The following is a 23,227-nucleotide window of genomic DNA, read 5'->3' on the forward strand; positions in this document are numbered from 1 at the left end:
TACCCGACCGTCGAAGGCGAATCTCAAGACTGGCCTGTGACGGGGTATTATCTGAATCTGAAAATATGTGTCCTTTAGATCGAGAGAGATGAACCAGTCTCCCGGGCGAATTTGCGCGAGGATTTGTCTGGTTGTGATCATTTTGAACGGCCGTCTCATGAGAGCTTTGTTCAAATGTCTCAGATCTAAAATAGGTCTCAGCGCTCCGTCCTTCTTGGGTACGAGGAAGTAACGGCTGTAAAGCCCGACTCGCTCAGAGAAGGATAAACCTGTTCTATAGCCCCTTTGCGCAGCAGCCTCGCTATTTCTGCTTGAAGCAGGTGCGCTGCTTCTAAAGTCACTTTTGTCTCCGTCTGCGCTAGAAAGCGCGGGGGGCGACGAGCGAATTGAAGCGAATAGCCGTGTTATATAGTATTCAGCACCCATTCTGACGCGCCCTGAATAGCTTCCCATGCTTTTGCACGCATAGCTAGGGGTCGAATGGTCTCTGGGTTCAGATCGCCGCGCTGAGCGGGATGGGGAACCTGTATCAGAGAGGATGGGGCGGCGACGCGCCGCCAGTGCTCGAACACGGGGGCTGGAAAACAGTGCTGACTGGCTGTACAGCATATGATGGCTCGATCGCTACGGATGGAGCGAGTTTTGCTGCTAAACACCCCTGGCGCGAGAGCGGCGTGGGGGTTGTCATGTCTGAAAGTGGGTGCGCGTGCTCGTGAGCGGGCGCAGAGTTTACACTTATAACACGGCCAGTGTTTGGGAGCTTTGTAACCCGAGGTAACTGAGTGGCAGAGCAAGCAGCGGGTAGTTGTGAGCACAGGGTTGTGGGCACATTTACTACACTTGGTACTCGAGCGTGTGTCCGCTTTATGAGAGTGCGCTCTGAGCGTGTTACCATGGGGATAGTGTTTGTGTGTAGTGGTGAGCACATTTTCTACACTTATGACACCTTCGGCCAGAGCCGGAATGTTTGTGAGCTTTGGAGGATCTGCAACCCGGTGTAACTGTGTAACAGAGCGGGCAGTGGGTAGGTGTGGGCACAGAATTGTGGGCACATTCTCTACGCTTAGCACTCGAGCGGCGCATGCCCGCTATGAGAGTGCGCTCTGTGAGCGTTACCGGGGAGACCGTGTTTGTGTGTAGCAGTGAGCACGTGGGAGTGGGCACATATTCTACACTTATAACACCCTTGGCGTTATAGGAAACTGATAGAGCGAATGCTTTGATGGCTCATATGTTTAGACGCTCATAAATACTCAAGCACCATCCTGTGCGGGTTCACTTTCTGTATGTAAGAAAGCTGCCGCGAGCTCGGAGAAGCCAGCAGAAAAAATATATTTATCTGCCGCCAGAGTCGGATTCGAACTCGGGTCTCCAGCACGGAAGCCTAGTGTTCTGCCACTGAGCCACAGGGGCACACATAAGCTCTCAGTTAGCGCGAGCATATCACAGAGCGTCGTGTTTCGTTTCGGCGTTTGTTTGCAGGCGCGCGTGTATTAAACAGGCTCGTTTACTGCAGTATTAGTATTTCCAGCCGCCTGAACTTTAGAGGGGACTGAGAAATATGTCAGGAACGGAGTTTAGTCCGACCTGGGTGGGACTTCCTCTTTTCGCCGGTGCTCGTGACGTCCGCTCTGATATCCTTTGAGAACGGCGCGGTTGCGCGGCTCGGACAAAGGGAGAGAGAGCGGGAAGATGTCATCATGTGCTGTGACATCGTTAGTTTGCAGACGTGCGTGTATGAAAACAGGCTCGTTTACTGCAACATATATATTTCTAGTCGCCTGTAGCTTAGGAGGGGACTGAGAAATGGAGGTGGCCGGTAGGTGACGCGCACGACCGAGACGCGGGGTAGCTTTCTTATAACGTAAAGGAAGCCAGCCCGTGACCGCCTACTTCTGACATCCCTTGTGAGCGGCGCGTTTGCGCGGCTCGAACAGAGGGGAAGAGCGCAGGAAGGGCGAGCGTCGTCATGTTTTGCGTAGCGTTAGTTTGCAGGCGTGCGTGCATAAAAACAGGCTCGTTACTGCAATATATGTATTTCCAGTCGCCTGAGCTAGGAGGGGACTGAGAAATATGTCAGGAATGGAGGTTAGTCCGCTAACACTCTACTCTCCCTTAGCCAGTGACGGGGGGGTAGCTTTCTTGTAACGTAAAGGAAGCTATAGCCCGAGACCGTCCGTTTCTGACATCCCTTGTGAGCGGCGCCGTTTGCGCGGCTTGACAGAGGGGTCTGACGTCATCTGCTTCGTCCCCTGAGGTGACGGCAGTGCGGGCAATGGCCGGCCGCTGCGCGTCGGTGAAGGGCGGGGGAGAAGGAGAGAGCGAGGCTCGCGGGAGGGGCTCCGGCGAGCGCTCAGCTGTCATACCCGGCTCGCTGAACGCAGCCGCCCGGGTAGAAGGCCAGGCAGAGAGCGCAATCACAAGGCGGTCTCCGTCGCTGAGCGTGGCTCTGCACGAGCCACAGGATGAGCGAGGCATTTGAAACAACGCCTCGCGCTCTTTTAGATGCAAAGTGTGTCGCGGGGCGAGCACACAACACACACACATAGAGCAAATAAAGGATATATTCGCCGGATAGCGAAGCAGGCAGGGATAGCTGAAGGCGGCGAAGGCGGCCGGCTTCCTCAGGCAGAATCCTCGGCTTGCAAGGCGCTGGTTTCAACGGCGGCTTCCTCAGAGATCAGCGATGCCTAGAGCTTCGCTGAAGAGACAAAAATCAGTGAAAGCAGCCTCTCAGCCCATATTTATACCCTCTGCCACGCCCCGCCTCGGGCCGTGACGCGTAGGCGCGCTGCTCGCGCTCATTTGGCGTGACGTCACGCCAAGGGCTCAGTGATAGGCTGCTGCAGTTGCCGCAGAGCAGCCTATGAGCACGCTAGATTGCCTGCTCTAGGTCTGCTTGCTGCTGCACTGCGTTGACAAGATATAAAAATTAAGGATAATTTTTTGCTTCATATCTCGAGAAAAGATGACTTTACCCCGTAGCGTAAGCTAAACTTACGCAATACGAGAGAACCTCTCGTAAGAGAACTGTAGATTTTTGAGAGACTTTAAAAAAAGGTACAATACAATATTCACTAACACAAATGACTAATATGTACAGTGAAATAAAATACACTGCAAATATTATGATAAAAATCAATTACTTCTGATTCTTTTTTGTTTAAAAAAAATCTGATTCTGTTTTTTGATACAAAGGATTCCTCAATATGGTTACAGTTTTCCTGAAGTGCTAAAACACTAAAGCCGCTTGTCCACCAGCGTCTTCTGACGCGACGCCAAAGCCCATTCATTTCCTATGGAACTACGTCAAGGCATCAGGCAGCAAAAACGCCCCCGCAAAGCATGATAGGTCGCGTCGCGTCGATTTGGTCAACAGCGGCGCTGCAAAAAAGTATCTCGGTGGATACTTTATGCAAATGAGATCGTCAAAACGCGGGGCAGCAGCCAATGGAAACTCGGCGGCGAGAATTTGTGTATGGCCGTTGCTATGGTTTCATATTTTTTTTTACATTTTTCCCGGCGCGAAAAGCAGCGAAAACGTCACAGGCGTCGCGTCGGAACAAAAATTGATCGGACGCTGGTGGACAAGCGGCTTTTAACCCCATTCTCTGAACCAAATTCTCAATAGCCTAAAGCAATTTGTCGAATACAACACTCTTTCTGTAAAACATTCAACAAGTGCAGGTAGTTAAAACACTGTTAGCAAATCTCATGAACTCTTTTTGCAAAACTCTAAACACATTCTCACTCACTAAAAAACGCTTTGGTGGACAGACGGCCTTAAGTCTGTGCTCTGAAGTAGGCCTATTCAAGTCATTTTTAAGTCTATGCTCAATAAATGGGTCAGACATTGAACAGGTAAAACAACTTTTTTATTTTCACAAACTTTGAAAATAAAAAGTTGTTAAACTCAGCAAGACACTGGCACTCAGATGAAGAGCTCTGACATACAACAAAGTGTTTTGTATTTTGGGTCTGTACAGTTGCTCTTGAATAGCACAACACAACACATCAGCATGTTGAAACTTTGCAAATCTATGTTCATGACCCTAACTGAGAAAAAGTCAAAAAAATTAAAGAAAAACAGATAGATAAAAAAAAAAAATAATAATAGCAAATTTTTACCATATGTGCATGGCTGACAAAATATTTTTTCTGTATTGAAAAAGTAGGAAAAAGCAATTTTTTTTGTTTCATATGGTAGAATAAAACTAAAATAATAAAATATAAACAATAAATATTATTATTTTGGTCTGTACAGTTGCCTTAGAACATTAAAATAAGCGGTTCAAATTGACCCGCGAACATCACAAACGTAATAGTAATTTTTACTTTAAATAACCTTTTAATTTATTTAAAGAGGTTTCAGGAGTTCACATATTAATGAAATCTGATGTAATATTATAATGCGTATTTGGCTTGCTGTCTGGGGGGAGGGCTCCGAGCTCGGAATTCTGCCCGACCCCAGAGTACTCCCCCCATGAATGTATACCTCATAGGTATCTATGAGTAGACCCAGAGCCATAGAGAGAGAGAGTTGCGACACTCTTTGATGTCGCCGCTATGGCTGTCACGTGGTTCATGTAAGCCCCAATAGTTCCAAAACGTACGCTGGCTGTCATGTTCTTCTATGGGACAGACAGCAGCGATTGCATTATTGAACGGTAAATATAAAATAAAACACACACCCAAGTACTTTTTCAGCTGTTATTGCATTATTGCATTTTGTTAATGTCAGTTTTGCATTTGGAGATAAGTTTTAGGCTATATTTTTGGAGGGAAAAGCACTGGCTTTAGCGGCTCTAACTGAACTTTTCCATATCATTCATCTGATGATGGACGTCTCATGATATTTATTTTAGCACAACTGGGCAGTATTAGGCTATTGATTCCCGTGATTTTGCTTATAAATTTTGATTCAGCCATTAGCCTACCTTCATGATCACGCAAGAGGTCTGCCGTGGCGGTCCGTTCAGAATTCGCTTAGAAGCTAGCTCACTTCTTCTGATGAAAGTGGACACCCCCAGGACCACAACGTGAAACATAATCATGTTAAGACTAAGAATATTATTTTAAGATTAAGGCCATACACATTATCAAAACTATAACAGATTAAAAACGAATTTAAGCATGGCTGATACAAATGAAGGTTTTCAAATAAAATATTTTTTTATTAAACAATGACAGACAACAAAAATGTGTGCTTGTGTGTGTGAACAAGAAAAACAAAAACAAAAACCAGGAGCAGGTGATCCATGAAACAGACAGGACTGGTGATGGCCATAACAATCCTAAAGGTCCAGCATTGTTCTCACAAGCCGCTTCACTCAAGACAATAATAACATAATGAAAAGTTAGTATATCCCAAAAAATTAAATTAAATAAAAATTGCTATAAAGGTGGTAGCGATTCATTACCGAACTCTTAAGCCCAATTTATACTTCTGCGTCGAGTGTACGCCGTAGTGTACGCCGTAGGGTACGCACGTAGGCGACGCCGTCGTGAGCATTTATACTTCTGCGAATGTCTGTGTTGCTCTGCAGTTACACCGCCGAAACGCTAGTTGGCGCGGGTGGGTTTTAATGTTCCAGTTCCACTGTGTTTACATTCCTCGCGGCTGTTTTGAGTTTAGGTTTCTACGAGCAATGGTGACTGAAGGACAGGAGTCATACAGATGGCTGTATTTCCGCACTTCTTCAAGCAATCTCTCGGTCACTTGGTCTATTTCCATGGCTCTTCACTGATCTTCGGAATTTAAAAATGGCGGGCGGGCGGTGCAGAGTGCAGAAGATCCTTCCGGAAATGCGTAGGAGGAAATGCGATGCTATCCAGCCGACCAATCACAGATCTTGCGGTCCGCGTCGCCGCGACGCGTAGTTACATTTTTGAGGAGGTGCGCGTCAGGGTACGGCGAAGGGTACGACGTATGGTACACGTCAATGCGTATGCTACGCCGTACCTTCTACGCGAACCCGACGCAGAAGTATAAATTGGCCTTTAGCTGACGAAGTCGCGCTAGCTAACTAACGTTAGCTAGCAGGCAGTGCTTGAAAATTGGTTGAAACAACCAACATAAAATATAAATAATTACGCTGTGCATGTACAAATGAAGACCAGTATAAGCATCGCAAAGGGCCTCTGATACAATATAGACAGTTGACAATTCAAAAGAGGTCGATATTTCGGCAACTTAACTCTGGAACAACTCGACGCGCAGCAATGTAAGTGAATGGTGTCCAACGCCCAAATGACAGTGTTTGGAACTATTCCGATCTTCATATCCCGGAAGTAGGCGGTTAAAAGCGCCGCCATTATTTACAACGGAGGTCTATGGGAGTGTCGCAACTCTCTCTCTCTATGGCTCTGAGTAGACCCAGCCGAAAGTGTGGTGATGGGGTGGTGGCGGGATGCTGAGAAATTAGTCATGAGACAGGAGGTAAGGGAAGGCTTTATTTATACTGGCTTCTTCTTGTGCTGAATGGATGATTACCTGAACATGCTCCTCCCGAACTTTGTTACATAAAACTTCATTTAACCAGATTTATGGAGGACTGAGGGTACATTAAAACACAGGACTTTATGGAAAAATATCACTTTATTTACAATTTCATTTAGAAAAATATAATCATTATGTAAATAAGCATTTAAAGAAGTTCAACAAACATTTACTCAGTACGCCCCCACTAGGACAAACGGCAATACACAAGTGAAACTCCAAAACGTCACTACACTGCACTCCAGTGGTTATCCCCAGCCCTGCATGGCACACTAGAAATCGTGATCAAACAGCAATCAGTTTATAAAGTGGAAAAATCAGCACATCCCCAGTCCAGCGTACATGAAGTAATGTTCATATAACCTATAAAACTCAAAACTTCAACATACACACTGACACATGCACACAACACATGAAAGAATTAAAATATAAAACATTTCCCCGGTTTCAGGAAACAGGACCCAGCCCCGGGGTCTAGGGAAAGGAATCAGCCGTGCCAAATTGTCCGCAGAGAAAGCACACACTCTTCTTCGCATTATTCCTGTCCCCACAGTCACAGTAATTAATCACAATGGCACTGGTATTAATTAGTCCTCTTTGCGCAGCACGTTTCTCTTTGGGAATCACACAATGTCTAGTACTGAATGAGTCCTCTGCGCAACACAATTCTCAAACCCGCTCCTGGAACATTGTCACGGTTCATAGATCCATGTGTTCATTTTGCGTATCTGTCTGGTGTCTTTGTAGGTGTTGGGTCTGTGTGTGTGGTGGCTTGTCTGTTTCCTAGTAACCAGCTGATCACTCAATCAGTCATTCAGCTGCCTATATCTAGCTGGAGTGAGATATGCTTGGTGTCGGTTCGTCACTCTTGTTTTGTTCTCTCACTCAGTTCCTGTGTCTGAGTTTCAAGCTGAGACTTTCCTGCATCTCGTCTGTGCTTGCAAGCAGCTTGGAGATCGCTCCAGAGTTTTCTTCAACCAGCTGTCCGGTCTGAGTTACCACGCTGTGTTTGATTCCTGTCTCTTCATTTCTCTCTCTCCTTTGGATTGCTGCATTGAGTCTGCCAGCCTGATTATTGTTCTTTTCTGAGTATTTTTTGCTGTCCTGTCTGTCACAATAAACTGCTTACTTGCAATTGGATCTACGACTCTCATTCTGACAAATATGTGGTCAGCGCTCCTACACACCCAGTCCCACTATTATCTTACTACACAGATACGATCTATCTAGCTAGCTATCTTCATTGCCAGACAAACCCTAATGGTCTCGAGCAACACAAAGTGTCCCCGTTTTCCCCCGAGCGCGAAAAGTCAGTCACGTTCACCCCTGCCGAGCCTGCCTTTCTCTCAACTCTCCTCTCTTAAATGTCCTCCACTCCAGGTCAGATCAATTATCCCTGCCTTCGGTCCATGCAACGAAAACGTGCTGCAGAAAGGTTCAGATGGGCGGGACCAAAGCCAAACAAAAAGATCAGTCCCCAGCATTCATCGCACTATCCCCTCCCCTCGGGTAGACAGGACTTGTCCTTGAGTCACATCAAATTATAATCCTTGGACCAAGCTGGTGGTCTCCGAGAACGAGCTGACTGCATCCTTTGCTCTGGAAGAGAGCCTCCAACTTCTCTCCTGCTGTATCTCACCTTGACCGGTGTCCACCAGAGCAGGATGTAAATTTCCACTGGAAAAGACCACCTTCTACAGCAGACTTTGATAGTGGATTTTAAATGGCCCCTTAAATCGTCTCTGCAACTTAGGGCACACACCCCGTTTACGAGCTTTGTTTTGAATCCAAACTAATTCACCAACTACATAGTAGTGGAAATTTGCTCTAAAATCAGCACGTCTTCTGTTACTGAGAAGCTTGACTCTGGTGTCTTTTTACTGCTTCTACTACTGTAGATAAACTTTCTGCTATTCCAGTCACATATTCATTTACAGACTGAAATTTCTGCATATTATCTACTCCCAACATAATATCCACTGGAAGGACCATCTCCTACCCGAATAACACCTTATACGTTGAAAAACCGGTGCTTGCCTGCACACTGATACGATAAGCCATCATCACATATGGCAGCAATCTATCCCAGTTCATCTCGTTTTCATCCACAAACAATGAAAGAATTGATAATAAAGTGTGATTAAACCGTTCTATTAGCACGTCAGACTGAGGACGATACGGAGAAGTATTAGACTTGTTTATTTCCAGCAATCTACACAACTCTTTAAACAGGCTAGACTCTAAGTTACTCCCTTGATCAGAATGCAAACTCTGAGGACCAGCACACCCACTCCTCTACCAACACTCTAGCAATGGACTGACCCTCTTGATTATGAAGGGGGAATGCTATTTGGAAAAATCATCACCAATAACTAAAATATACTTATTTTTATTTAGAGTCTCTGGCAATGGGCCCAGTATATCTACAGCCACACGTTTATATGGGCGGGATACAACAGACATCTGAAGAGGGGCACAAGGGGCCTTTCCATAAGCCTTTCGAGATGCGCAATCATGACACTCCCAACACCATTTTTTACATCCCCAAACCACCCAGGCCAATAAAAATGATCTTTCACCATAGCTTGTAGCTTTTGAATCCCTAAACGCCACCCAGTGGATGTATTATGCAGCATGGACAAAACCCCTGGAACAAGACTTCTTGGTAAAACCACCTGTACTGCAGAAGCAGCGTCAGAATTTGCTGGAAGTATCCTCACCAACCGCTGATTTTGGATCTGCAATTGGTCCCACACTGGCAAATACTTAACAAGGGCAGGTTAAGCTCAGCTTCCCTACGACCATCCCCTGACCCATTTTTCAACTGAACATCATTTAGTTGACGATAATCTACGCAAAAACGGAGACTGCCATCTTTTTTTCTGACCAAAACCACAGGTGCTGCCCACGGACTACATGATGGACGAATAATGCCATTATCTTGCATCTGTTTTATCTGCTCAGCAACCTCCTGCTGGAGGTGCAAAGGTACACATCAACTTGTCATCAAATAATTACCATGTCTACCCTATCAGCATGAGATGAAGCATATATATATATATATATATATATATATATATATATATATTCACTCTGTCAACTCACCTAACATTCCTTGACAGTTTTCAGCATCCCTCCACCACCCCGACTCCTCACTCTTGGCTTGTTCTTTCACAGCCAGGAATACGGGGGGAGTACTCTGGGTTCGGGCCGAATACCGAGTCCGGAGCCCTCTCCTCGGACAGCACGCCAAATACGCATTTATTCTATCTGACTTATTTGTAAGTGTGAACTCGTGAACAGTCAGAAAAACTCCAGCACCGGTTGAAGAAACTGAGGCCAATTTATCAGACACAGACGTGGGGGCAGGCATTTGGCCTGTTGTGCCCGCCCCCTCTAGTTTCCCTGCAAATAAGTGCAATTTCTATGTAGGTGTCTAGTACAACAACATTCCCAACATGCTTCGGTCCGAAAAAGGTCCTGTGGCTCAGATAAATTTTTCAGAGGAGTGGTGCGTGCAGACTTCACCTGATCCTTTACAGTAACTTGTAAAGCCATAACCTCCTGACGCAACTCCTCGTCTATGCCCAGTAAAACTTCAACCTTATTATCAGATGAATTCTGAGCACTCAGACCACAAACTTTAGAATCTGAACAATGTGTATGTTCTAAATTCCGAAAAAGCTCAAATTCAGATGCTAAATTAATCGCGCCTTCCAAAGTGGCAGGTTTTGAACTGTGCAAATGTACACGCATGTTGTCGCTACTACATGTGTGACAAAGTGGTCACGAGCTTGTGAAGCACCATCAGCAGAAGGGTAAGCTTTATAAATCAAGCATCTTAATGCATTATCAAACTCACGAGCCGTCTTGTTATGGAGCTCACAAAAAAAAAAAAAAAAAAAAAAAAATATATATATATATATATATATATATATATATATAGGTTAACTGATATTTCCGACAACTCACAAATCAAAACGGCTCAAATTGACCCGCAACAGTACATAAGGGATAATATACGGAATGTGTGTGGTGCAGTGTTATATACATTTGTGGTGTAATTGCATATTGACTCCACTAGAGGGCTACCTTGATTTTACTATTGTGGTTACCGGCTTACATAGACAGTAAAAGAAATGGACACAGCGACCCCATTAGATTCAACGGAGAAAAGTGAAGTCAATTAGAAGCACTCACTTCCTGATGGTCGAGCGTACTGCGCATACTCAAACTGAGCTTGACGGCGTAGATGTGACGTGAGCAACCCGTCTGTCTTCTAGTAGCTGTGCCAAGAGAAATCTGAAACATTCCCTTCCGAAACTTGCAGAGACGGAGAGTGTGAGTAGGAGGTGTCCATGAGCTAGCAGCAGGAGAAACTTTTGCTAAGTATTCTGATTTGAATTATTCTGAATTTTGTTATTTTGCCTCCACGTCCCCCCGATTGCCCGCGAGCTTCTCCTCCTGTCCATACGGTAATTTCTCTACTGTGCGACAGAGAGTCGTGTGGTTATGACGCAATCGTACGCCTATTTTTACAAAAACGGCTTCTACGGGGCCATAACGTAAGATACAAGGTAATGGAGCCTTTTATACATTTTCGTATTTCTTTAGAAATAAATAATGGACAAATGGAGTCTTTAAACGCCTCATGTAAAGTTATTCGCTGTCAAAGTGACACCAAAATGAATGGGAGTCAATGGAATGCTAACAGCAGGTGGGGGTCCGCTAATTAATGGTGGCGCCCGGGGAAGCTTCAATGTTTTCCGAAACATTGGCCCCCTGGTTACCGGGAGTGAGTGAGTGTTATGAGTGTTATGGAGCGGGTGGCGCGACATTTTGAAGACAACACTTTGTAATCAAAATTCCTTGCTATTGCTATATTTGTTTTATTTTGTTTTGTTTGCGGGTTCCTGGCATAACCTGATTTGTGACTGGATCAGAATGGCAAGCTATAGTGGATTATCAGAGGATGAAGATATGCAGACGGGTTGGGAAAGGAGTACAAGTAGGAAAGGAGGAGGGAGAAAAGAAAATAGAAACAGTTAGTCGACAAATAAACGAGCATTAGAAGAGGATGCAGAAGGCGGAGACGCAAGGAAAAAGATTATGACGGAAGAATTTAAGATCATTCTTAAATTTAAAGTGGGGAATGAAATCACATCAGTTAGCCTGAACACTCTGACAACTGGATTGAAGAAAGCAATTGGGGAAATAGAAATGGTGAAGGTGTTGCATGATGGGAGTCTATTGGCGAAATGCAAAAATGCTGAGCAAAAAAAACTGCAATCAGTGTGTTAAAAAGAAATAATGGAAACAAGAATAACTGGCGAGAAGAGAGGAGCTAAGGGAGTGATAACAGGAATTCCCATAGAAGATGGATCTATAAGTGTTGCTTTATTTGCAGATGACGGCGTTATGTGGAAAAGGGGAAGAAATATAGAATATATAGTGAGGAAAATGCAAGAAGCAATAGGGAAAGTAGAGTGTTTGGGAATGAAATGGGGTTTTAGGTTTTCAGTGGCAAAGACCAAAGTAGTCTGTTTTTCAAAAAGGAAAATTCAGGAGCAGATTAAACTTAAACTTTTTGGAAACAATTTAGAGAGATGGGAGTGTTTTAAGTATATCTCGGGATAAGGTTTGACAAAAAAAAACTAAAACTAAAAACTTCATTGGAAAATACATATCGAGAATAGAATATTGTTGAAAATTGTAAAAGATTACTAAATGTTGTAAGATGTTTGAGAGGTAGAGAGCAAGTAGGATCTCATTGAAAGCAGAACACATTGGATTAATTAGGGCAGTTCTTGATTATGGATGTACAATTTATCAGTCTGCTTCGAGAACATTACTAAAAAAGTTGGATGTAATTCAATATCAGGCTTTGAGACTCTGTTGTGATGCTTTTAAAACAATCCCAGTAGCAGCATTACAAGTAGAAATGAATGAAATGCCAGTGAATATTAGAAGAAATCAGATAGCATTAATGTACTGGGTAAACTTAAAAGGGCATAAGGAAAATCACCCGACTCAGAAGGTGTTACAACCTTGTCAAGAAAAGGAAAGACGACAGATTAAGAGCTTTGGTTGGATAATAGGAGATGCAGTCAATGAGATAGGAATAAGGGATGTAAAGTGCCATTATCCAGTGTCCCACCTTGGTTATTAAAGGTTGTATCAGTCATTTCAGGCCCAAACATTTTTTTTTATCACATTCATCTAATCTTTCCTAACGATCCGCTAGCTGCCCGCCCCATAAGCAGGCCGTCAAAAAAAAACGCGTCTCTGTACGCAGCCTAGGCTCTGAGATCTGCACACAAAAACAATTGGTTTCACCAACCACTCAAAACCAAAACAAATAGTGTTCCAACCAATCACCGACAGGGGGAGGGTGTTGTAAGGTTTTGAGCCAGCTTCTTCTTCAGCTCCAACTTCGTGTGCAGCCGTGCACGAGCACAAAACCTCACAACACCCACAACCTGTTGGTGATTGGTTGGAACACTATTTGTTTTGGTTTTTTGACGGCATGCTTATGGGGCGGGCAGCTAGCGGATCGTTAGGAAAGATTAGATGAATGTGATCTTTTTTTGGGGGGGGCCTGAAATCACTGATACAACCTTTAAGGGAGTTAGGGGTAGATAAGCACCTTTTAGAGTGGAAAAAAGAGAGAAGTATAGACAGGATTCAGGTTATTAGATATTTAGAGGATGCAGTTATTTAGAGATGTTTATTAAGATATAAACTGATGCATCAAAAACAGATAATAATAGAGTAGGAGCTGTGTTCACTATACCAGAATTAAATGTTATGTTAAATAAAAGAGTTAATGATAATCTTTAAGACCTTGAGTGGGTATAATAAGTATGCGTTAGCAGAAGGTGCTAGGAAGGTGGGATGTGTTCACGGATTTTTTTTTATTTATTTTTTATTTTTTATTTTTTTATTTTTTATTTTTTTAAGGTGATAATTATGTGTAGTAATTCATGTTATGTGTAGTAAATCATGTTATGTGTTATGTATGTTGTGCTGCATCTGTTGTCCCGAATGCCCAAGATGAATTTCTCCGCTAGGAGACAATAAAGGCTAATCAAATCAAATCAAATAATAAGCCAAGCAAAGTGTTAATGGGGTCAGATTCAAGTAGTGCGCTAACCAGTTTCAAAAACATGCAGTCAGAAGCAAGACAGGACATTATGTTGGAAATAGTCCAAACTGTTTAAAATATCAATAAAGTAGGAGTAATAGTGAAATTTATCTGGATTCCAGCCAATAGGAGTAGTCGGAAATGAATCGGCAGACAAATATGCAAAAAAAAAAAGAAAACGAGGTAAATATGCCAGTCATTTATAGTAAGGCGGAAGTGAAAAGCATAATCAAAACAGAAATGAAAAAGAAGTGGCAGGAGTGGAATATGGAAATAAAAGCGAGAATGTTCTAGTATCCAGAAGAAGATAGGAGGAATGAGAGAAAATAATAGAAATAAAAAAGAAGAGGACATTATTTCGAGAATTAGATTTGGGCATAGTGGATTAAATAGTACGCTTAAAATAATAGGGAAACATGAAACTGGGTTGTGTGAGCAGTTTAATAGTATAGAGTCAATAGAACATAATTATTAATTGTCCTAGGTACAAGCAGGAAAGGATGATTCTGAAAGATAGGCTAAGTAAAGAAAAAAAAATAGATTTCAAATGAAGGAAATATTACAACTGAATTCAGGGCATGTGAATGAGATCAATATTTAGTTTTTTTTTTTGAAAAAACTGGGCTTATTAGAAGGATGAGTTTAGTTATTATTAAAATTGTGTTTATAATGATGGGAATAATAATATATTATTATTAATAGTTTTATTTAGTAATTTTATATATTTATTTATTTAAGTTTTTTTTTTTTTTTTTTTTTAATCAGAAGAAGAAGAAGAAGAGTGAGTGTTATACATGCACGGGCTGGTGAGCAGCACACGCTGCTGGTGTTCAATAATAAATATCTAGTTCTAATAATAAATTATCTACTAATATCTATGCAGCGCACACAACACCTCAGCACTTATACTCGTGATTTCTTTCAACATGAGGACAGGGGAGCTGTCAATCAATACATTGGAAAACAAATAACTTGCGTTAAGTACTTGAAAGAGGAACTCAGATTGTTACGGCTTTCCATTAAGAGTGAGTGAGTGAGTGAGTAAGTAACGTGTGCAAACAGAGTCCAGACATAAAGGTGTAGATACAAACAATGTTTTTCTTTATTTTGTTCCAATGAATAGACATTGCCTCAAATCCACTTCCTCTGGCTTCTCATTTCTTCATGTTCAAAATGATGCACAACAGCTCAGAATTTACATATTAAGCACTGACCATAACTTATAGAGCAATCCTTTGTATCAAAAAAGATATAAGCATCAGAAGTAATTGATTTTGACCATAATATTCGTAGTGTATTTTATTACACTGTACATCTTAGTCATTTGTGTTTATGAATATTGTATTGTACCATTTGTTAAAGTCTCTCAAAAATCTACAGTTAGTAAATTATATGGTCTGTATTTTGCTAATCTCTCCAGTCCAGCGTTATTTCCACTCATCTGCAGACTTCTTCACAGCGGAATTATCCACACATTGGATTTGATAGAGGGGGGGATTTTTTCTGTCTAGTCCACAGAATTCCCTCTTAAAACAAATTAAATGCAGTTTGCATCAATCAAACTGTTGTCACAACTTCTAATTAAATTATCTTCAAACAACATTGAGTTAGATGAACTTAAATTGTAGCAAAAACTCAAATAAATTGATAAGTTGATAACTTATTAATATTAAATTGTTGTTTTGAAGGGGGTGAATTCTGGAATCCACTGCAGCTTCAATGTATATCCAATGAGTTATTATAATCAAGGTATTAATCAATATTTTTCCTTCTACATATCACATGAGTTGAATTCCTTCTCCAGGCTTATGAGATTTCTGTAAAAAAAAAATTGCTGCGATTATTTATCACAACTTAAAATCCAACATTGTTTCAACTTTAAAAAGTATGTGTTCATGCTTGACTTAAACTATTAAGTTTAGTTAACTTTAGTTAAGTTGGATATTTAAGTTATCTCAACAAATTTTAAGTTGTTATAACTAAATCGCAGCCACATTTTTTACAGTGTAGAAGTTGCCAGTGTGATTACTGAAATGTTATTTTCATGTATTCTCTAATGTCTGTATTTGATATCTGAATTCAGTAACAGTGCTTGGTCATTTATCCCGGCTTCCAGAAATGAAATATGGACTCGTTTTGTTTGAGAGAGGTCTTCAACGTGTGCTAAAACATATAAGGGTCATTGGAACCAATATTTTAAGGGACCATTTCTTTGTTAAAGCTTTACTTTACTGTGTTATATTAAAGTGTCCTCTCCTTGAGAGAAAGAACGTATTATTTTGATGTTTTGAGAAGACTCCTGTTTATAGTTAGAGCTTGGTCAAATCCAACCTTGAAAAAGCTGTGTGTCGGTGTGTGTGTTAGTCTTCTTGGTTACAGGTTAAGGAACAAGCGGCATTATTAGAGATTGACTGCCTTGTTTTCTTCGACTGGCTGGCGCCCAGCAACCCAAATCTGCGACCTGGAAGGTCACGACGTGCCCAACTTCAGGGTCCGAGTGTCAGCTGCATAATCGATGGAGATATGCTTCAGTCTATCTGTATATGTGTGGAAAATTACTGTTTATCTATTTCTTAACCAATCAGAATATTTTAACCTGAAGCAAGGACTTAGCTTAGACCTTGGTGAAGGGTATAACTGTTGTGTGTGTGAGTGAGTGTGTGTGTGTGTGTGTGTGTGTGTGTGTGTGTGTGTGTGTGTGTGTGTGTGTGTGTGTGTGTGTGTGTGTGTGTGTGTGTGTGTGTGTGTGTGTGTGTGTGTGTGTGTGTGTGTGTATAACTGATGTGATCTTTGTAAGGGGCGGCCTACGAACTCCTTGTGAGTCTTGAAGCTGATTTCTGCCTGATGAAACTGCAAACTATCTTCAGTAAAACTTTTCTTCAATTTCTTATAATTCCGACTCTGGGTCTTCTTTCATCATATCTGGTTCTGGGTCTTTGACTGTAAATCCCCTTAGAGTTTCAACTAGATTCAACAATTAACTTATAAAGGGAGTGGTGGCCCTCTAATCTATTTTTTTTTTAAAGCTCATACTATATAACTTATTTAGCATGTGTGTGTGTGTGTGTGTGTGTGTGTGTGTGTGTGTGTGTGTGTGTGTGTGTGTGTGTGTGTGTGTGTGTGTGTGTGTGTGTGTGTGTGTGTGTGTGATGAAGAAAATCATACATATTTAGTCAAAACTACTTGAGGGTGAGTCAATATAAATAATAATGAATGTTGAAAATGTAGCCTACTATTTATTTAGAATTTTAAATTAAAAAGTTTGGGCATCAAAAACGTTTTTTTTATTTTTTATTTTTTTATGGCATCAAATATCCATACTGTCTTTAAGTATTTGTTACAAAATTAACATGAAGTGAATGCTATCTCATAATAGCCTACAATAATAATAAAATAATAATAATAATAATAATAAATAAAAATAAAAACACTATGTTTCATTAGTTAACTACATTGTTTAAATTGAATATCAATAAAAGAGCCATTGTGGGTTGAAGCAGAAGCAGTTTAAGCGCGCTCAAAATTATATCCATTTAAGCACATTAATGTAGTCTACAAAGTGTTATTTTAGGCAGAGAAGTTTTCCCAGTTTCGGTTCAGGGTTAAATAAAAGATGCTGTATGTTTGGTTTTACATGTGAGGCACAAAATATCCTTGCTAATATAGTGAAACATTAGGGAAATTATAATTCTCATATAATTACTGTGCATCATGAGAGCCCCATTTCTTTTTCACAAGAGATTTATAATATTTTCTTCTTTCTTCTTTCTTAAGCTTCACATTAGACTATTCTTGTGTAAGACTTGTGCACCTTCTTTCAGTTTTGTTATGTGCACATCATGGGCACACCTAGACAAAACAAGGTCTATGCCAATAGAGTCAAGACACACACACATTTGAATATCTGACCTCTCTTACTTTCTCTTACTTGTTATTTCTTAATATGCCATATGGGGTTGATCTTTCAGTATTATGATTGGATGGCCTGGGCATTCTGGATGATTCTGCTTTATCTTGTATAAATATGACCCTTCCTCCTTAATAAAGTTGAGAATGTGATAGTACTACACTGTCTGTGTCTTGATCATTGATCTTGCACTGATGCCACACATCACAGGGGTCGAGGCCTGTTTCCATCTGATGACTGACAGATGCTTTGAGGCTGCAGAGAGTCTACCTGAAAACAAATCTAACAGAAAAATATTGTCTTGGATTAGAATACCCTCATATTCCCTGATGTTTTCAATTCCAATAAACACATTTTAGGAATAAGTGAAAACTTCTAAACAACTGAGACCCAACAAAACTACGTTTTTAATTGATTTTGAGTGTTTAAATTCAAAATGTTTTAACTTAGTTATTATCAGCTCTTCAGCTCCAGTGTCCTCATAACTTAGTAATAATCCCAGTGTAACCTGCCCGTGTAATTTTAAACACCTTCATTATATTGATCCGGAGTTGGGTTAGAGCTGACCAAAACCTCAACATCTGTACAAATATATCAAACATATAGTGCAAATTATATGACTGTTTTATGAATTAGTATTCAACAGTGGTTAAATCAAAATGTAACAAACTTACAATAAGTGACCTGCTCTTTATCATTTATTAATTTAGCAGATGATTTTATCCTAAGCGATTTATGGAGAAATACAACAAGCACTTCATCTTAAGGAGGCAATGATATAAGAAATGCTTGCAACACAAAGTTTCAAACATTGTTCAGAAAAGTACAAGCTAGAACAAGGCAAATATGAAACAGTGAGGAAAAATAAGTTGTTTTTTGAGTCACTTGCTCTGCCTTGCTTAAATGAGCAGCTCATTCAGATGAGCTTTTACATGATCCCCATTCACATGATGAAAACTGAGATGAAGGACGAATAAGGAGAGACAAATATGACGATTTACATTTTTATGTATGTGATATTTTATTTATGTACATCAGATTATGAAAATGCTATATATTTTTAATTAATAATAATACCAATTATTATTTTACTGCCAGATCATCTGCTGGCCAGACACGAGTCACAGAGACTCCGGATGACTCCTGTGCTTCAAGCTGCCCAAAACAACATTTGTATGAAAGCCTCCTCACGGTCCTCACTGATGCTGATTTCATTAAAGTCTATTTCAGACTGTTTGCTGAACACACAGATGAGGCGTTCAGGCTTTTATTAACCTTTACACTTAAACTGTCCATCAAATTAACACGCGGCTTTTCCCCGTGGCTGATGCTCTCCTTGGATTTGATCTGACGAAGGCAAAATAAACATGTCCTCTCGCGTATTTTAGTCTCCAATGAAAGCTCAGAACCTCTGATTGGTGTTCACTTTGTTTTGACTGCGCCTAACTACTTTACCACTCTAGTTTTGAACCAAATGTAAGGGAAGAAAACACACGCGTGAGGGGCTCGTGGACGCGCACAGAGGCCGAGCGGGCAGGTTGAGTCTATAAGGTTCTCATGTGTTATTTAAGAGCGCAGCGCCGCTCGAGCGTCATTCATTGCTGAAAGTAGAGACAGCGTTTGAAACACTGTAGATCCAATCAGAGAGAAATGGCAGAAACCGCCCCAGCACCCGCTGCTGCCGCCCCGGCTAAAGCGCCCAAGAAGAAATCCGCTACGAAAGCCAAGAAAGCAGGTCCTGGCGTCGGCGAGCTCATCGTCAAAGCTGTGTCCGCATCCAAGGAGAGGAGCGGCGTGTCCCTCGCCGCGCTGAAGAAAGCGCTCGCTGCCAGCGGCTATGACGTGGAGAAGAACAACTCCCGCGTCAAGATCGCCATCAAGAGCCTGGTGACTAAAGGGACACTGGTGCAGGTCAAAGGGACCGGTGCCTCGGGCTCATTCAAGCTCAACAAGCAGCAAGCCGAGACCAAGAAGAAAGCGGCTCCTAAAGCGAAGAAGCCCGCGGCCAAGAAACCCGCTGCTGCCAAGAAGCCCAAGAGCGCAGCGGCTAAGAAGCCCGCCGCCAAGAAATCTCCTAAGAAGGCCAAGAAACCCGCAGCCAAAGCCGCTAAGAAGGTGACGAAGAGCCCAAAGAAGGCGACGAAGAGCCCCAAGAAGGCAAAGAAGCCAGCAGTCGCTAAGAAAGCAGCCAAGAGCCCTAAAAAGGCAAAGGTTGCTAAACCTAAAGCTGCAAAGCCTAAAAAGGCAGCGCCCAAAAAGAAATAAGTCCAATGTTTGTTTCTCAACGGCTCTTTTAAGAGCCACCCACTAACTCTGAATCAGAGCAAAACACACACACACACACACACACACACACACACACATATATATATATATATATATATATATATACCGATGCTTAATTTTGAAAGCAAATAGATGAGATGTGACTTTTGGCTCATGCAATCTAAACAATTCAAAACACCCCAGTTTTGAAAAGAAAAAAACTCAGTAAATCCCAGTGAGTGATTTTTTTACAGTGAGTTAAATTTTGTATTACAAAATAAATCATTGTTTAACTGTACAAGATTTATTGTAAATGTATTGCAAAAGCTTCAGAACAGTCATCAGTCTAAATATGTTGTACAACAGTACCTAGGCAGAATATACTGGATAATTGTGACAGTACAAACAACCCACACCCAACCAATTAGTTATAAAACTCCAATATTACAATAGGAACATAATACTGTAAAGTATCAGACAGTCATTGTACCAGAATATACAGTGTGTAAAAAGGTGTAGTACCTTTAGTAGTAACAGCATACAACATACTTTTTTGTATTTATTTAAATTTTATATAACAAACATTGATATGGTTTCATCTCTTCTGTCTTATTAAGACAGTCTTAAAGGTCATTAATACGTGTGCATAATAATCCCCGCCAGAAAGGATTTTGGGCTTTGGAGGGAATTTCAGTGATTGGTTTGAATATCTACACACTCTAAACCAATGGGTGACTTCCACTTTCGTTTATATACAGTGTGTGGAAACACGCGAGTATCATTCTGTCACTTTTGACTGAGGTGTTTAAAGTAAGGATCTAAAAAAAAATAATGAGCGGTAGAGGCAAAACCGGTGGTAAAGCCCGAGCGAAGGCCAAGACTCGCTCCTCCAGGGCGGGACTGCAGTTCCCCGTTGGCCGTGTTCACAGGCTTCTGCGCAAAGGAAACTACGCTGTGCGCGTTGGTGCTGGTGCTCCTGTTTATCTGGCGGCGGTGCTCGAGTACCTCACCGCTGAGATCCTGGAGCTGGCTGGAAACGCCGCTCGGGACAACAAGAAGACCCGCATCATCCCCCGTCACCTGCAGCTGGCGGTGCGCAACGACGAGGAGCTCAACAAACTTTTGGGCCGAGTGACAATCGCTCAGGGCGGCGTGCTGCCCAACATCCAGGCCGTGCTCCTGCCCAAGAAGACCGAGAAACCTGCCAAATCCAAATAAGCAGATTGAAGACTGGGTTACTGAAACAACGGCTCTTTTAAGAGCCACTCATATTATCTGACAACGAGCGCTTTTCTTTGTTTATATTTACAAATGTCTTTAACTCATGTGATTGAGGGGGAAAATGACCCTTCAAATCTGTACAATGTATGATTTCTTTGCATCGACGATTACAGGTATAGTCGTAGTTGTGCGCATGCTTGTTATAAACACATTATGATCCTCTAACGTGTGTTTGCTACCCAACCCATCTCACCTAATATTAAAATATAGTCGTCTACCAAGCCTTGATTGTTTATTGTATATAATAAAAATTGATTATGTGAAATAAAGTACGTTGCATATCAGCTCCAGGAAAACACAAATTGGTCATCAATGTTACTCTAGGTCTTTTGTCCTTTATGCTGATTACGGAACGTCCCCCTGTTTTACGGGACGGATGGAAACCCTAGTGTGTCTCACTGCAGTGCTTTTACACAGACTGTAATGTGACTTTGTTCTAATCCAAAATCTGCACCACCACTGGGAATTAAGGCGAGTATTTCAGAACACATGAATGCAACAATGTGAGTATAAAGACCAGGGATTACACCGTTTTATGAGCAAAGTAGTCAACGGAACAAAGAAATTAAGCCTCTCGAGCGGGAAACCCTCCGCTTGTCTGAAAAGAGGAAACGCGCAGTCATTGGCTGGCACTCATGCGCAGACATCACGTATTAACTTACCAATCAGAAGGCCTGCATCATCGCGTCACTATGAGCTCGTGGCGGTTCAATGCTTTAAAAGCGGGTGTTTAACGTAGAGCAGCATTTCCAGCGCAAGCAGGACAGAGAGACAGACATCAGCAATGGCAAGAACCAAGCAGACCGCTCGTAAGTCCACCGGTGGTAAAGCCCCGAGGAAGCAGCTCGCTACTAAAGCCGCCCGTAAGAGCGCTCCGGCCACCGGCGGCGTCAAGAAGCCTCATCGCTACCGGCCCGGGACCGTGGCTCTGCGGGAGATCCGCCGCTATCAGAAGTCCACCGAGCTGCTGATCCGCAAACTGCCCTTCCAGCGGCTGGTGAGAGAAATTGCTCAGGACTTCAAGACGGACCTGCGCTTCCAGAGCTCCGCTGTCATGGCCCTGCAGGAGTCCAGCGAGGCTTATTTGGTTGGTCTGTTTGAGGACACCAACCTGTGCGCCATCCACGCCAAGAGGGTCACCATCATGCCCAAAGATATTCAGCTGGCCCGCCGCATCCGCGGAGAGCGCGCTTAAACCCGCGTCTGCTTCAACCCACAACGGCTCTTTTAAGAGCCACATCAATCACACTGAACGAGGGAATTTCGACTTATGTAACATTGAAAATAACAAATATTAAACATCCGGGTCCTACGCAGCATGATATATGATTAAACTAACTTCCAGGTCTGAATAATTAGAAAAGACAGTATATCGAGCAGAAAATAAAAATCCTAAAGTTAAAACGGTATCAAACCAAAGTATCCGATGTTATTGATTTTACAAAATGTGGATTAAAAAATGACCAAAAACTTTATAAAATGCATTTGGATGAACAATAAAAAACAATAATAATTATAATTGATATGTATTTTCTAGTCTGAAATGGACTCCCTTCACAGCATGTGTCCTAACATGTGCTAATGTCTCCTGCCAACAATTTTAAGCATGACTAATAGATTTTAATTTTGTCAAATGTCATATGACAATACTAATATATATATATGGACATTCTACCAGAAACGTACATTTCCACTTCCAAAAATCTTGGGGGGAAAAATATATTTTTCTTAAATCTGAACGTTGAGTCATATGGAGGACATGTTAAACTATGAGAAACACCCAACACTGCCTTGGTGGAAAAGGGGTATGAGTGATTCCCTTAAAGGCATATTTCACACATTTTATGTAGAGTTTTATGTAAATGTGACAGGACTGACCAAAACATGGGGACAGTTGTAAAATAGAATTTATTTGTAGAATTTATATATAATTTCATGTTTTTGATCAGTTGATGTGAATGATAACAGCTTAAACTTGTTATTGATGGAGTTTTTTTTTCTTTTCTAAATAACAGTTTTTAGCATAACAAAACTATGAAAGATGTAGCAAATTGGAGCTACATCTTTCATAGTTTTGTTGAGGCTGTGGACAAGGACATGGACAGGATTTGTAATTTTCAAAAGTGTTTTT

General features: G+C 41.7%; 3 protein-coding genes across 3 annotated transcripts; all 3 read left to right on the forward strand.

The window, feature by feature from the left end:
* Window positions 1-19,133: 19,133 nt before the first annotated feature.
* LOC309490526 (histone H1-like) lies at window positions 19,134-19,847 on the forward strand. Its single transcript, XM_082159745.1, has one exon. It carries the CDS (start codon window positions 19,201-19,203, stop codon window positions 19,813-19,815), a length of 615 nt encoding a protein of 204 aa, XP_082015871.1. The 5' UTR covers window positions 19,134-19,200; the 3' UTR covers window positions 19,816-19,847.
* A 750-nt stretch (window positions 19,848-20,597) lies between these two features.
* On the forward strand, window positions 20,598-21,313 carry LOC309490553 (histone H2A-like). Its single transcript, XM_082159791.1, has one exon. It carries the CDS (start codon window positions 20,647-20,649, stop codon window positions 21,031-21,033), a length of 387 nt encoding a protein of 128 aa, XP_082015917.1. The 5' UTR covers window positions 20,598-20,646; the 3' UTR covers window positions 21,034-21,313.
* Window positions 21,314-21,847: 534 nt separating this feature from the next.
* On the forward strand, window positions 21,848-22,570 carry LOC309490546 (histone H3.2-like). Its single transcript, XM_082159778.1, has one exon. The coding sequence runs from the start codon at window positions 21,881-21,883 to the stop codon at window positions 22,289-22,291; it is 411 nt and encodes a 136-aa protein (XP_082015904.1). The 5' UTR covers window positions 21,848-21,880; the 3' UTR covers window positions 22,292-22,570.
* The last annotated feature ends 657 nt before the right edge of the window (window positions 22,571-23,227 follow it).

Source organism: Leuciscus leuciscus (genome assembly GCF_965113295.1).
Source record: "Leuciscus leuciscus genome assembly, chromosome: 25".
NCBI classification, from domain to species: Eukaryota; Metazoa; Chordata; class Actinopteri; order Cypriniformes; family Leuciscidae; genus Leuciscus; species Leuciscus leuciscus.